Source organism: Salvia miltiorrhiza, chromosome 3 (assembly GCF_028751815.1).
Source record: "Salvia miltiorrhiza cultivar Shanhuang (shh) chromosome 3, IMPLAD_Smil_shh, whole genome shotgun sequence".
Classification (NCBI taxonomy): Eukaryota; Viridiplantae; Streptophyta; class Magnoliopsida; order Lamiales; family Lamiaceae; genus Salvia; species Salvia miltiorrhiza.
The window spans coordinates 64417028-64430370 of record NC_080389.1 but is presented as its reverse complement, the minus strand read 5'-3'; the positions used below and the strand labels follow the sequence as shown (position 1 = coordinate 64430370).

Genomic DNA, 13343 nt, shown 5'->3' with positions numbered 1-13343 from the left:
AGACACAGAGGTAACTGCTGTAACTCCATGCCCTAACTCTCGAACGATATTTTCACTGCTGTTTTTTTCACTTGAACGATAAATGCCAGCTCGACTGACTATGAATTTGAATCTATGTGCGTTAGTGTTGGATCACTGGCCACTCATAGTGGTATCAGAAATCCTAGAGGTGGAATAGACCCCATAGAAATTGAGTGAAATAGGTGCATTTCTATCCTGTAGCTTTTGGATTCTTTCCTTGACTGCAACCTAATCTTGATAGATAGAAGAATTTATATAAGAAATAAAAAACAGTCACATGTAGTTGAATCATTGGTCCAGATTTACCTCCTTTAGCATGTGTTTTCCAGATTGAGGGACCCATTCATGTCTTCACCAAAATATAACATCCCATGCTTTATAGTATTGTACCTTTATTTATTAGCATAAAACTATGCCAAAATTGTCCTAATTTTACATATTTATGTTTCTATTAGCATTGTACCATTTGGTGAACTTGTCACAAGCTTACAAAATCCAACTAGCTTGCACTCTCTCCTTTACTTCCACTCAATTCCTCTCCAATCATAAACCTCTCTTTTCCTTCTATATAATGAGCAGATTTGCTCTTAGGCCTTCTCACACTAGTCTCACTCTCTCCAACCCTACTCCAACACTCACTTAAGTCTAGTAGTATCTTCAGTCATGGCCGCCGCCCGAGCTGCCGTCTTAGTCCTCTCCTTCCTCCTCCTCTCCACCGCCCTCACCTCCGCCTGCGGCACGTGCAAGCCGCAGCCGTCGCCCAAGGCCCCCCCGGTGAACCCGTTCTGCCCCCGGGACACGCTGAAGCTGGGCGTCTGCGCGGACCTCCTGGGCCTGGTGAATGTGGTGGTCGGGGAGCCGCCTTCGGGTGACAAGTGCTGCCCGCTGCTCGAGGGCCTGGCCGACTTGGAGGTGGCGGCGTGCCTCTGCACGGCCATCAAGGCGAACGTGCTCGGCATCAACTTGGACGTCCCCGTGGCGCTCAGCGTCTTGCTCAGTGCTTGCCAGAAAACCGTTCCTCCCGGCTTCAAATGCCAATGAATGGAGTGAAGTGAAGATTGATTTGTATTCTGCTTCTCTTCTTAGTTTGTTTGCGTGTGTGTTTGTCGATTGATGTTTTAGGTCTCTCTCTCCCTCTCTCTAAGTTTGAGGTGATTTAATTTCATGCAATAAACTAGGCAATACCAATGTTTGCCTTTTGTGTAATGTAAGTGTTGTATTTGTGCACGAATATTACTGTTATTCTTGTGAAGATCTGATCCTGCGTGTGTCCAAATTTACAGAAAAGGACGAGTAATTGTGTCACATCTTATTTTCCAATCACATAATGATGGATTAATTTGAATGAAACTACGTTAAGAAACAAGCGACATCTTTGTCCCATAAGTTTGTGTTAAAATAGTCACGAGTTGAAATCTCAAATTCGAGTTTATATATTTTTGTCTCTTCGAGAACATCCAAAACGATTGGACTCATTTTTACAAACATTCATTTGAATTGTAAATTCACGTTTTAGTCCATTCCCTCATGTCTTGGCTTAACCTCGAATGGGGCTTGACGACAAATGGTACAACACTTTGCATAACTTTTATAAAATGCACGAAGGAATTGGGTACAATATTTTTAAAAAAGTAGTGATGAAAATTACTATGTATTTAGTGGAAGTAAACTTAAATTTCTATCTACGAGTAATGGTTATTGTAAAATACTACAATAACAATTTTGCAAATGTCAATTTGAAATTCTTGTCAAGTTCACATCATGTACTTTCACTTGAAATTTCCTACTACTTTCGTTGCTAACAAATGACATGACCTAGAGCCAAATAATAATAATAATAAGGGTTAATAGCCGGAAAATACACGAACTATTTTGAGATTTGCATATTGCACATGACCTTCAAAATTAGCCCCAGAATACATGACCTTTCAATTTAATTGCAATTTGCACCCGCGTTGACTAACACCTTGATCGGTGGTGACGTGGCTGTCGGATTTTGTTGACGTGGACGGTTTTCCGATGTAGGAATACGACGTCGTTTTGTTGTTACATTACAACACCTAAAACGACGTCGTTTTGTCAAATATTTTAAATAAAAAAATAAGAAGAAAAAAGAAAAAGCTTCACGTTGACGTTGTTCTGCCAAGTCTCCTCCGCCGCTCACCTTCTTCTTCACCCCGCAGCCCCCGCCGCCGCCTCCGCCGGGTGGTCCTACTCGAACTTGGGGCTGAAGATTATTGTTGATTGATGAGTGTGATTTGGGGCTGAAAAAGAAAAAAATTGTTGTTGAAGTTGAATGTTGATTGTTGAGTGATTTGGGGCAAGAAGCTGTTGTTGTAGCCGGAGTGTGGAGAGAAGGGGGGGCTTCGGGTTGGGCTCGGCGCCGGCGGCCTTCCTGCTATGCGGTCGCCGGGAATCGACGAGCAGGGGGCTGCGATTTGGGGATCTAGGGTATTGGCGGCGGAGGTGGTGGTGGTGCCCTCGTTTTGTCATTCCCAAGCACCGCAGCCACTGGTGCCCTATTCCTATCTCTCCAGAGGCGCAGTGCTGTGTAGTCGTGGGTGGAGGGGGAGACGGCGAAACGTAGAGAGAAAAGTAGAGGACGGGGATGTGGAGGGAGGACGGGGAAATGATGAACGCGGCGTCATTGTTGGAGATGAGGAGGCGGCTCCAGATCTGGAAGAGGCGTTCCTCCCGTCGCGGTTGATGTCGGAGAGGCATTCCTCGCCTGAGAAGCAAGGGGCGGCTCCAGATCTGGAAGGGTGGAGGTGGCGGTTGAGTGGAGATGGGGGTTGAACGGCGCTGCTCCCGTCGCGGTTGATGTCGGAGAGGTGTTCCTCGTCGGAGAAGCAGGGGGCGGCTCCAGATCTGGAAGGGTGGAGGTGGCGGTTGAACGACGCTGCTCCCGTCGCGGTTGATGTCGGAGAGGCCTCGCCGGAGAAGCAGGGGGCGGCTTCAGATCTGGAAGGATGGAGGTGGCAGTTGAGTGGAGGAGGGAGGCGGCAGGGAGGATGTTTTTTTTTTTTTTAGTAAATTATTCAAAATATCAAAACGACGTCGTTTTGCCCACGTGGCTTGCCAGCGTGTAAAAAAAGCCACGAATAATGCCATGTAATGTTAAATATTGTCCACGTCATCGCCGGTCAAACTTAAGCCTAACCGGAAAAGTCGCCGTGTGCAATTTGCAATCAAATTGAAAGGTGATGTATTATGGGGCTAATTTTTAAGGTCATGTGCAATATGCAAATTTGAAAATAGTTCGTGTATTTTCCGGCTATTAACCCTAATAATAAATCACGCAACAATTTTGAATATTTTCGAAGGTGTATGATATAGCCAAATTAATGTTTAATTAAATTATTACTAAAAGAAAACATGTGATCAATTAAAAATTATGGAGAGGTGGGAAATAAATTACACTTTATGTGGGAAACTAAATTACTAGTTTTTCAACTTTTCTATTCAATTTCCATTTTTCCAAATTTTCGATATAGTAGTATTTAACTATGCTTTATGTTGTGGATAAATCCATTTTTTATTTTATTTTGCAGTCATTTTGTAATTTTCAGGGAGGAATTTTGTTGTTTTGGGGTAAAAAATAGAAAAAGGACAAGACAAAAATAAAACCATCGAAGCAATCGATCCTCTCCGGTGCCTGCTTTCCAGTACCGTCCGATGCGAGTTAGAGGTGATTTTAGCCGCACGATATTCTAAAAAACGTGGTGCATATCAGAAGAAAAATGACAAAAATGGAGGAGAAATCGTGAAGCCGAAGCAGCGCACCACCTGCGCTTTGTAGCCACCTCCCCCACTTTCTCCTTCTCTCATCCCGCTGCCGGGGGCTATCGTGCGCCCTCTGATCCCAATCTCTCAAAACCCTAATTGCACTCTAAAGCCACTTTCATTTTGATGCCTATTAATCAGTGTCGCCTTGAATTGCTGCTGGATGTTAGTGATTTAGTAGCATTGTAGTGATTAATATATCGAAGTGATCGATCGTTTTGTTGAATTACGACCGTGTGAAGTGATCGGATTCGGAGATGCAGGGGCCGAGTCCACCGAAGCACCGCCACGATGGGACTTCGCCTTTGCCGTTGGGAATGGATTGGAGCCCTCCGCCTCGAATTTGGGTATGATTCTGTTCTCTTGTTTTTTTTTTAATTTTCTGAATTTTCGATTAATTTAGTGGGGGTTGATCCGCTTTGCCTGAATGCTTTGATCGATTTCGATAGCTGCTGGTTTGATTTATTTTTTCATGAATTACATCGTGTGATCAGCTCGATATGTGTACAAGTTTCAACTGTATGAGTTAGAGAGCTCAACATATGCACCTCTCATTCTGTAAAATAGGAAGATCAGACTGTTTCCTGTAAAATTTGGGTTCCATGCATTGCTTATTCGATACTGCTGAGTTCAGTCCCAAAATTGGATTCGTTAAATAATTTCAGTTGGTTAAAATATGTTGTAATCCGAGTGACAGCTGGGATCATAGCGTAAGAAGAAATATATGCCGGTGAGCTCAAGATAAGGTTGAAGGGAAAGCTTGTTTCTTAGCACAAAAAGTAATAATTTTCTGCTATGATATTTGCTATAACTGGTAGTTTCCTGAAATGTTGATACATTAGATGTCATACTTGACATTTTGTGGTAAACAAGTTGCGTGTATTATGGAGCATAGGCCTTGGGGCTAAGATTAGATTGTTTTCGATAAACGTTATTCCATTTCACTGCTTAGACATGACTATTATTACTTTTCTATGGGTAATGTTAATGTCCTTTGCAGGCAGGGAGAGAAAGTGTTTGGCCTCATGATTCTCGATCAGGATGGAGTTACTGCATCACTGTACCTTCATGGATTGTACTTGCAAAATCAAGAGATTCTGACCCAACAGTGGTATTGATCTAATGTTTTGTTGTATGTTCATTACATGATATGATTTATAAACTGTACTCGGTTATAATTATGCAAAAATTGGATATTAGTTAAAATTTTAAAAAAATTGCTTCAATTCCATCAACAGAAAAGGGTGGCAAGACATTAGTCAAGTTGATCTAGGCAGTGCCCTTGCTTTAAACCTTTTAAGATCGTCTAGCATGAACTGGTTGGTGTGAAAGCCAAGTCTTATGCATTTAAGCCAATATCTGTGCTACTTATGGCAAGAGTTGATGGAAGATTTTTCATATTTCATATATTCTTATAATCAATCAGCTTTTGCTATTTTGATTGTTCCCTCGTTTATCTACTTATATGTGAAAGGAGGAACCTCTTCTCCTCCTTTGATTGCCATTGATATCCATTGTCACTACAGGCCCTTTTTTAGTGAATGTTCTGTTTCTCTCTGGTTGTATCAGGACCTTTTCTTGTACAGGTTTTTCACTTCCTAGTGGTTCCAGAATTAACAATTATAAGGTGCAGTTTTACAGGGTTCAGGTTGGCATACAATCACCGGAGGGGATTACGACCACAAGAACTGTGTTGAGGAGATTCAATGATTTCCTAAAACTACATGCTGCTGTAAGCTCAAATATTTTAGATAGGGTCGTGGCATCATCATACATAAACTTGTATGGGGGAATATGCCTTGCTATTTGTTTCTCGGACTTAACACTTGCATGGGTTCTGTTATAAAGTTGTAATCACTGATTCTGGTATTGTTCTCAACTTTCTCTTGTAGCTTAAACGAGCATTTCCTCGGAAAAGCATTCCACCAGCTCCACCAAAGGGTCTCTTACGGATGAAAACAAGGGCAATGCTGGAAGCGGTAAAGCTTGCTTATAGCTTAGATTATTAAAGTCATATTTTGCATTGCAAACACATTGCTTTTTTGGAGGGGGCGGAATGACGCTTGCACATAATATGTGATTTCTCTTGAGGCCTTATGATATCTCCAAAGCCCAAGCTTATCTCTGATAAAACATGAATAATAAATCCTAGGATTGAGATTGTAGATTGTTCTTGGAGACTGGAATTCTTGTTCGTATTCTACTTCTCTAGTTTCAATCAACTGTTAATATTATTCGAGGCTTCTGTTTTCTTACAGAGAAGGAGTTCTTTGGAGGAATGGATGACAAACTTACTTTCAGATATTGATTTGTCAAGAAGCATTGTCGTTGCGTCCTTTCTTGAACTAGAAGCTGCTGCTAGGTCATGTGAGTATGCTGTGATTTGATATTGTTTTGTGCTAGTAATTTTCTTGCATCAATCATTTACTATACGGGTTTGGATTTCCATCAGTTGAGCTAGTTATAAATTCTCTTTCGTTACATTTTTTTGCAGCATTCCAAGAAGAGGGTCAGCAGAGTTCCGATTCACATATTTCTGTAACTACTACAGACCCATCTCCTCATATTCATCCACATTCAAGCATGTTGGCAGCAGCTAGTTCATCGGTGACATCAGATTATGGCAGTGATACAGCTTATGAGATATCTGATATTGGTTCTCCTAGCCTTGGGAGGGATAACAACTCTGAAGTTGGGACTGAGGACCTGTCATTTGATGATGATGCAACAAGTCCAGTAGATAAATTTGTCAAGTATGGTATGTCAAATATTGACGAGGGCTTGTCAATGGGGCATGCTATTCTAGAGAAGCTCGAGAATTTTCCTAAACATAAAGCGCATGCCAGAGTAAATCATAACTCAGAGCAGAACATGAGTAATGGAAGTTCTTTGAAAGCCTCTCATAATGCAGAAGACATGTCAGAGCATCTGGCTGAACGTAGTTCATTGGTTCATCATGGTCGAAAGCTGTCAAATGAGAGCATTGGAAGCGACAGGAGCTCTTTAAGAGGCAGCGAGTCATCAAGTTTAGCATTTCCAAATTCAAATGGACATGGGACTTTTGATTTTGGGAGTGCGGCTGAGGTTGGACGAACTATTGGAACTGTTGGAGACGCTGATTATCAACTCCCAGATGATATACACCTGTTGGTCCCTGTTGATCAGCGCCAGAAGATGAATAGAGTACTTATGACAATGCAGCGGAGGTTGATTACAGCCAAAACTGATATGGAAGATCTTATATCAAGGTTGAATCAAGAAATTGCCGTGAAGGACTATCTTGCGACAAAGGTATCTGAATGCTGACAGTTTCAACCCATTTCATATTTTGGCTTCAGGTCTGTTGAGGCATAATACCTAGGATACATGAAACTTAAAAGGTCAATTACATTAAAGTATGTACTCGATCCTTTTAACCTGAAAGGAATCACTTAAATCTGAGGAATTTAACAGGTGAAATGAGAAATAGCATAAGGATAGATTTGGAAAGTAAAATGTTAGGATTATAAGTTAATTCTAATTTATGTCTAGCTGCAAATCTGTGTAGCAGAAAGCTATTGTGTTTTAGCCTTAATATATTTTATTAACTTTTTTTTTTTGAACGAATATATTTTTTAACTTATGAAGCCTTTTTTAGGATAAAGCTTGAATTTAGATTTCATGCTTGGAATTACGAAATGTTGAGGACTTGTTACTCAAGATTCTAATTGTTAATCTGTAAAACGAGTTGAGAACTTATGTTTTTTGGGGTACCAGCAAACCTAGAATTGTATGGTTTAGGAATTTTTAAAAATGGTTCTCTCTCAAACACCGGTTTCAAATTTTGGGTCCTTCAATTGTTATCTTTAGTAGTTAGTTATTAAATCAAACACAATAGCATAAATCTGATACTAATATGATATTACCATTGGTTACATATTGCCAAAACTTGGGTTGCTAACACTTACTTTTCCAATTTGAGTACTTCAATTGTTATCTTTAGTAGTTAGCAATTATACTCAAACACGATAAAATAATTGTAATACTCATGTGAGATTAGCATTGCTTACATAGTGCTACTATCCTGGTTGTAGCCTTTTCTTCGATTATTTGTTGCAAAGCGTACGAAATGTTCCCTGCCTACATGCCTTTTTCTGCCATGGTTTAATATTCAATCAAGTATGATAGATGTATAATCCATGACATCTCATTTCTACCCAGGTGAAGGATTTGGAAGTGGAGCTTGAAACTACTAAACAAAAAAGTAAAGAAAATCTTGAGCAGGCTATACTAATTGAAAGAGAAAGAACTACTCAAATGCAGTGGGATATGGAAGAACTTAGGCGGAGATCTATGGAACTAGAACTGAAGTTGAATTCTCAACAGGTTTCGTGTCCTGTTTATTGACTCTTCACTGTGGTAGTTTATGAAAGCTTGAAAAATTCTATAATGATAGAAACATATTCCAGTTCCAGGATCAGAGGCCGCTGGATGCTCAGCCTTCTATTTCACCAGGCAATCAGCAGACGGATATGTTGCGACAAGAGTTGGACTCTGCAAAACAGCAGTTTGAGGACTTGTTGAAGCGGCATCAAGAGCTGGAAGTAAAATCCAAAGCTGATATCAAAGTTCTTGTCAAGGAAGTAAGATCTCTAAGAAGCTCCCAATCAGAATTAACGCAACAGCTTAAGCAGTCTCTGAGAGAAAAATCTGAGATGGAGGTATACTTTGTTGCACTTCTATATTGACTTGTAATAACCAAAAAAAATAAAAAATTGTCAGTCACTCTACCTACATAACATGTTTGAACTCTATCTGTGGTCCCATCAAACTCTTACGTGTGAGACGTGTAGGGAGAGGTTCTTGAAAAACATATAGTACAATGCATTCTTTTAACATATCAGTTTCCCTGTCATTGTATATCCTCTTCTATTGCATGTATTATTGGACGCTGTGTGAATCTGTACGAACTTCGTCTAAGCGAGATGTTAATCTTCTCTTACTTTTGGAACTGCTTCTGGAATCCCAGGAACTTCTTCAGGAAGAAAGAGAGAGAAATGAGCAGGTGAGAACCTCTTGGAGGAAGTTGCTAGATAGATGCAAGATTCTTCAGGATCAGCTTCAGGAGTGCAAGATCGATAATTTAACCAACACAAAAGGCGATTCAGCTGACAGCCTTCCGTCATCATTATTGGATCAGCTGGATTTTGTTGGCACATCTGAAAGTCAGATAGACCTTCTCATTGCTGAGGTACACTCCTAGCTTTGGTTGGCTAAAATCCTCATGAAGAATTAGAGATAGTAAAATATCGATATTCAATGAAACTTATGCATCCTTGTTTCATCTTCTAAATGTGATCAGTTTCAGCAGTTAGCTGGGGATGGTGACAATCACACAGATGAGGAGTCGAGGCAGACACTAACGAGCCTCCTAGTCGATAATGGTGCGTTGAGAAAGCAGGTAAACTCCCTTATAGTCAACAGTCTCAAGATGAGGAAATCAAAGGAGAAAGGTGAAATGTCAGATGTAAATGTAGGAAGTGAGGTCTAACATAGCAGCAGCAGCAGCAGCAGCTAACTCGTCGACATATATGTATATTCAGTCGGGCCGTGTACCATACCTCGTTGCACCACAAATGCAAATAATGTGTAGAGTCGAAATATATACGACATGGGGAAGTTTTCTTCTACTTGATATCCCATGCTTGCAGTTTTACCCGCAAGAACGCGTTCGTGTTCGTGTTCGTGTCGATTTTTGGTCCCTCACCGTGCTGTATGTAACAATGTATATATATAAATTGAAGTCCGATTTGTATCCATTGTTACATAATTCAAAGTTGAGAAAAGCTTGTTGAATGTGTTCCATTCTTCATCACTTGCACTTGTCATCTTTACTTTTTAGACGATATTTTTTTATTATCTTTGATTTATTGCACAATGAAATATCTTATGTCGACGATAATACAAACAAGAATTCACAAAATTAGAATTTTTGAATTTAGGATAATACCGAATCAAGGAAGAAGGCTTCTATCAATTCTTATGGTCGACAATAATAGAGACAAAAAATAATGCACTAAAAATTAAAAATTTTGAGTTTGAAAAAGGAAGAAAGAAACGGTTAGGTGTGATTTTGAAGAAAGTGACGAGGTTTAATCCTTAAATTTGTGGTCTTTATTGATGAAATAATTTTTAATACCTCTAATGGAAAATTGAAATGAAATAATTTGAGGTTGTGGTCCGTTTTAAAGTGGAAAATAGAAAAAGAGTGGTCCCATTTCCATAAATAAGATGTGGTGACGTGTACATAAACTTGTGGATTTTTGGTGGTGATCTGAAACTCACACGTGCCAATCGCAACCATTTCTGTTCTTGCCTGCTAAGCTGCGCCGTTTCCCTCCATTTCTATTCCTTCCTCCACCTCCAAGCTTTCTCTCTCCTTCTATATAATATACTAACCCCTAACTCTCTCTCTCTCTCTCTCTCTCTCTTCTCTCTCTCTATTGGTGCCATTTCCTGCCATGGTAGATGCAGAGTTTATGTGTCTGAAGGTGCGCTTGAGATCAGATGTGGTCGGCAGATGAAGTATGGCGCTTTCTGCCTCTATTCCCCTAGCTTCGTCTCCTCAGCTCTCGCAGGTTCATCTCTCTCTCTCTCTCTCTCTCTCTCTCGTGTTTATTCTGTACGAATTGATTTGCAATGGTATTCAGCTGCTGCTTTTGTGTGAAGTAATTCAATGATATATCTCCCAATTTTCCTTCGCATTGAATGATTTCATTTCCAATACGGTGCGAAGAAGTGAGCTTCTGTGATTGAATGGGGAAGATGCGAGTATCATAAATTGAAGTGATGCACTTTGTTGCTGATATCTCTCATTAGATATGTTGTTTGTAAATTTGCAATTGCAGCTTAATATCTCTAGTTTTCTGGAAAATCGGATTTGGTGGTGAGAGGGAGCTGTCATCAACTCTGCGTTAACTTGTTATTTAGTTGTTGTGTTTAGTGTGTGTATGTATGAGGCGTGACTTTGAATGTCTCTGTCGTCTGCAGTTATGCCATTCTAGTCCGAAATGGAAGCAGAAGAGAGTGGAGTTTCTGAAGCCACGTAGAAGAGAGCCTCAGTTGTGGTGGACTGTAAAATCGGTGTTAAATAGCAGAAGGCCCTTTAGTATTAGTGATAATGGGGCGAGTGAACCGGCTAGGGTTCTTTTGGAGAGGTTGTTTGCTGAGACTCAGAAGCTTGAGGAACAGATAGGTAGGGATCCTCGTTCGCCCCATGTTGCAGAGCTGGGTGTGGATCTTGGTAAGCTGGAATCGGATCTTCAAGCTGCTCTAGTGGCCTTGAAGATTAAGGAAGAAGATCTGCAGGATGCAGAGAGGAAAGTGGTGTCGGAGTTCAATGAAATCAATCTTGCCAGGAAGGATTTGGAGCGACGAGAGGAGGAAATGGCGGCTGCTACATTGAAGCAGGGAAAGCTAGAGGAGGAGCTGAGGCTAGCAAATATAGAGTTAGCCTCACAAGCCTTGGAAATCAGTGACCTTAAGCTTCAACTGAAGGAGAGGGATGACGAGATTTCTGCTTCACAATTAGCACTGTCGGTCAAAGAAGAGGAAATCGCAAAGATGAAACAGGAATTGATGGAGAAGACTGATGGAGCTGCTAATGCTGAATCACAACTCCGATTCAAGTCCAGGCTCCTGGATGAAGCAAACGAAGTTATGGAAAAGCAAGCAGTAGAGCTCCAGCAACTCCAGAGGGTAATTCGAGAGAAAGAGGAAGAGCTTGGAAGTTCCATTCTCATGCAGAAATCTGAATCTGAGAAATTGAAGATTGCCGAAGCAAACCTTGAGAAGCAGACAATGGACTGGCTAATCGCACAGGAGGAGTTGAGAAAGCTGGCCGAGGAAACATTCAAGCATGTTGGGGAAGCAAATTCATCTATAGATGAGTTTGGGAGAGTGAAGAAACTTATCTCGGACGTGAAATGCGAGCTAGTTTCTTCTCAAAAAGTTTTGGTTTCCTCCAGAGAGAAAATGGAAATTCAAGATCAACTGTTGGAAAAACAGCTTAATGAACTCGAAGAGCTAAGGCAGAGCATTATGTCTTATTTGCCAAGTTTGAGAGATGCCAAAGTAGAAATGGAGAGTGAGAGAGCGAAGCTAAGGGTGGCTGAAGCTCAAAACGAGGAGCTTAAAAGAGATCTATCATTGGAAAAAGAGCTCGTTGCTGAGCTACAGACGAAGTTAGATAAAGAGAGCGCGTCTTTGAAACAATCAGTTTCCGAACTCTCAGCTCTCCGCCAGGAAATAGACTGCAAGACTGCTGCATTTGAACAATCACAGACTCTTCTCGAAGCTAAAGAGTCGGAACTGGTAGAAGCAAGATTAAAGATCCAGCATTTAAAGTCCGAACACGTCTCCCTTCAACTCATACTGGACCAGAAAAATTTGGAACTCTCAGATGCAAGAGAGACGCTGGAGGAACTCAGTCACGAGATTGCTCAACTAAAAGGGATCTTGTCCAGCCGAGAAGAGGAGCTCATTGCAGCTGTCTCCAAGCTCAAGGAGAAGGATGAACACGTCCTAACAATGCAACACGAACTAAGCAATGCACAGTCAAAATCCTCTGAAGCTGAGGCTGTGGTGGGAAAGATTGTAGATCTCACCAATGAAGTGGTTCTATCACTCAACCGCGAAGGCCATTACGCACTAACCCCGGCTGATGAGAATAACTACGGTCTGTCATCCCCTTCGCTAGATAGGCCGGCTGATAGTTCTAAGCAGCAGGTGAAACAGCTTGAAACCGAACTCAGCTTCACCCGAGAAAGCCTCAGAGCAAAGGAAATGGAAATCCTTGCAGTAAACAAGCATCTCATCATGAAAGGTGAAGAGCTCAATGCCGCAATCAGAAAACTGGATGCTAAAGAGAAGGAAATAACAGAACTACGAGAGGGGCTGATGCAGGATAGAGATGATCTGCAACAGCTCTATGCATTATCACAGGAGAGAATTGGAGACAAAAGCGTCGGTGAACTCGCGATCGAGCAACTGCAACTAGAAGCAGCTCAACTCGAAGTTGAAGCTGCAACAAGTGCACTAGAGAGAATTACAGAATTGAGTAGGCAGCTTCTGCAGCAAGCTGGCCAGAGCCTCGAGGCCGAGGACGACGACTCCGAGGAGGAGGAGTGTCCGCCGGAAGTCAAGGACGAAGTTTCACGGCTTCTCAGTTTAACTCAGCATCTTGTCAAAGAGGCAAGTATTGCTGGAAAACCAATAGAAGCTGTTTGAATTTCTTAGACTTCATAGAGGCTTAGTATGTCTAACCCATTCTTTTATATATGAGTGGAATGTGCTTGCTCAAATGTTTCTTTGTATATTGTGTGATTTTTCTATGATTGTTGTGCTTTAAATTTTTGGCACTAATATGTAGTTGTTTACCTTTTCCTCTTTGGGAAATGGAGTTTGTATGGTTTTGGCAGTTTCTTGGTAATGAATTGTGAAATGACTTGAAAGTTTGCTTTATTTTCCTCTTATAAAGTGAATGAGAATCTAGAGCACAT

At 41.1% G+C, this 13343-nt stretch overlaps 3 protein-coding genes across 6 annotated transcripts; all 3 read left to right on the top strand.

Moving 5' to 3' along the window:
• The first annotated feature begins 449 nt into the window (after positions 1–449).
• On the top strand, positions 450–1273 carry LOC131015562 (14 kDa proline-rich protein DC2.15-like). The gene has a single exon (XM_057943990.1). It carries the CDS (start codon positions 685–687, stop codon positions 1060–1062), a length of 378 nt encoding a protein of 125 aa, XP_057799973.1. The 5' UTR covers positions 450–684; the 3' UTR covers positions 1063–1273.
• Positions 1274–3637: 2364 nt separating this feature from the next.
• LOC131015560 (PX domain-containing protein EREL2) lies at positions 3638–9658 on the top strand. Of its 4 annotated transcripts, none has more exons than XM_057943988.1 (10): positions 3638–4151; positions 4805–4915; positions 5438–5536; positions 5697–5783; positions 6063–6171; positions 6299–7095; positions 8005–8169; positions 8259–8504; positions 8813–9034; positions 9155–9658. In XM_057943988.1, exons 1-10 carry the CDS (start codon positions 4062–4064, stop codon positions 9332–9334), a joined length of 2106 nt encoding a protein of 701 aa, XP_057799971.1. In that variant the 5' UTR covers positions 3638–4061; the 3' UTR covers positions 9335–9658. The 4 variants fall into 4 exon arrangements, with proteins under 4 accessions (XP_057799971.1, XP_057799969.1, XP_057799970.1 ...); XM_057943986.1 differs by having other exon boundaries at positions 9146–9658; XM_057943987.1 differs by having other exon boundaries at positions 8253–8504.
• A 406-nt stretch (positions 9659–10064) lies between these two features.
• On the top strand, positions 10065–13305 carry LOC131015558 (uncharacterized). Its single transcript, XM_057943982.1, has 2 exons — positions 10065–10421; positions 10834–13305. Exons 1-2 carry the CDS (start codon positions 10371–10373, stop codon positions 13069–13071), a joined length of 2289 nt encoding a protein of 762 aa, XP_057799965.1. The 5' UTR covers positions 10065–10370; the 3' UTR covers positions 13072–13305.
• The last annotated feature ends 38 nt before the right edge of the window (positions 13306–13343 follow it).

Excerpts from the sequence above, each read along its gene's own strand:
- LOC131015562 (XM_057943990.1), top strand. The coding sequence starts at position 685 with ATGGCCGCCGCCCGAGCTGCCGTCTTAGTCCTCTCCTTCCTCCTCCTC.
- LOC131015560 (XM_057943985.1), top strand. The coding sequence starts at position 4,062 with ATGCAGGGGCCGAGTCCACCGAAGCACCGCCACGATGGGACTTCGCCT. Across the intron at positions 7,096-8,004 it reads AGGACTATCTTGCGACAAAG|GTGAAGGATTTGGAAGTGGA; the intron begins GTATCTGAATGC and ends ATTTCTACCCAG. Across the intron at positions 8,505-8,812 it reads GAGAAAAATCTGAGATGGAG|GAACTTCTTCAGGAAGAAAG; the intron begins GTATACTTTGTT and ends CTGGAATCCCAG.
- LOC131015558 (XM_057943982.1), top strand. The coding sequence starts at position 10,371 with ATGGCGCTTTCTGCCTCTATTCCCCTAGCTTCGTCTCCTCAGCTCTCG. Across the intron at positions 10,422-10,833 it reads CGTCTCCTCAGCTCTCGCAG|TTATGCCATTCTAGTCCGAA; the intron begins GTTCATCTCTCT and ends TGTCGTCTGCAG.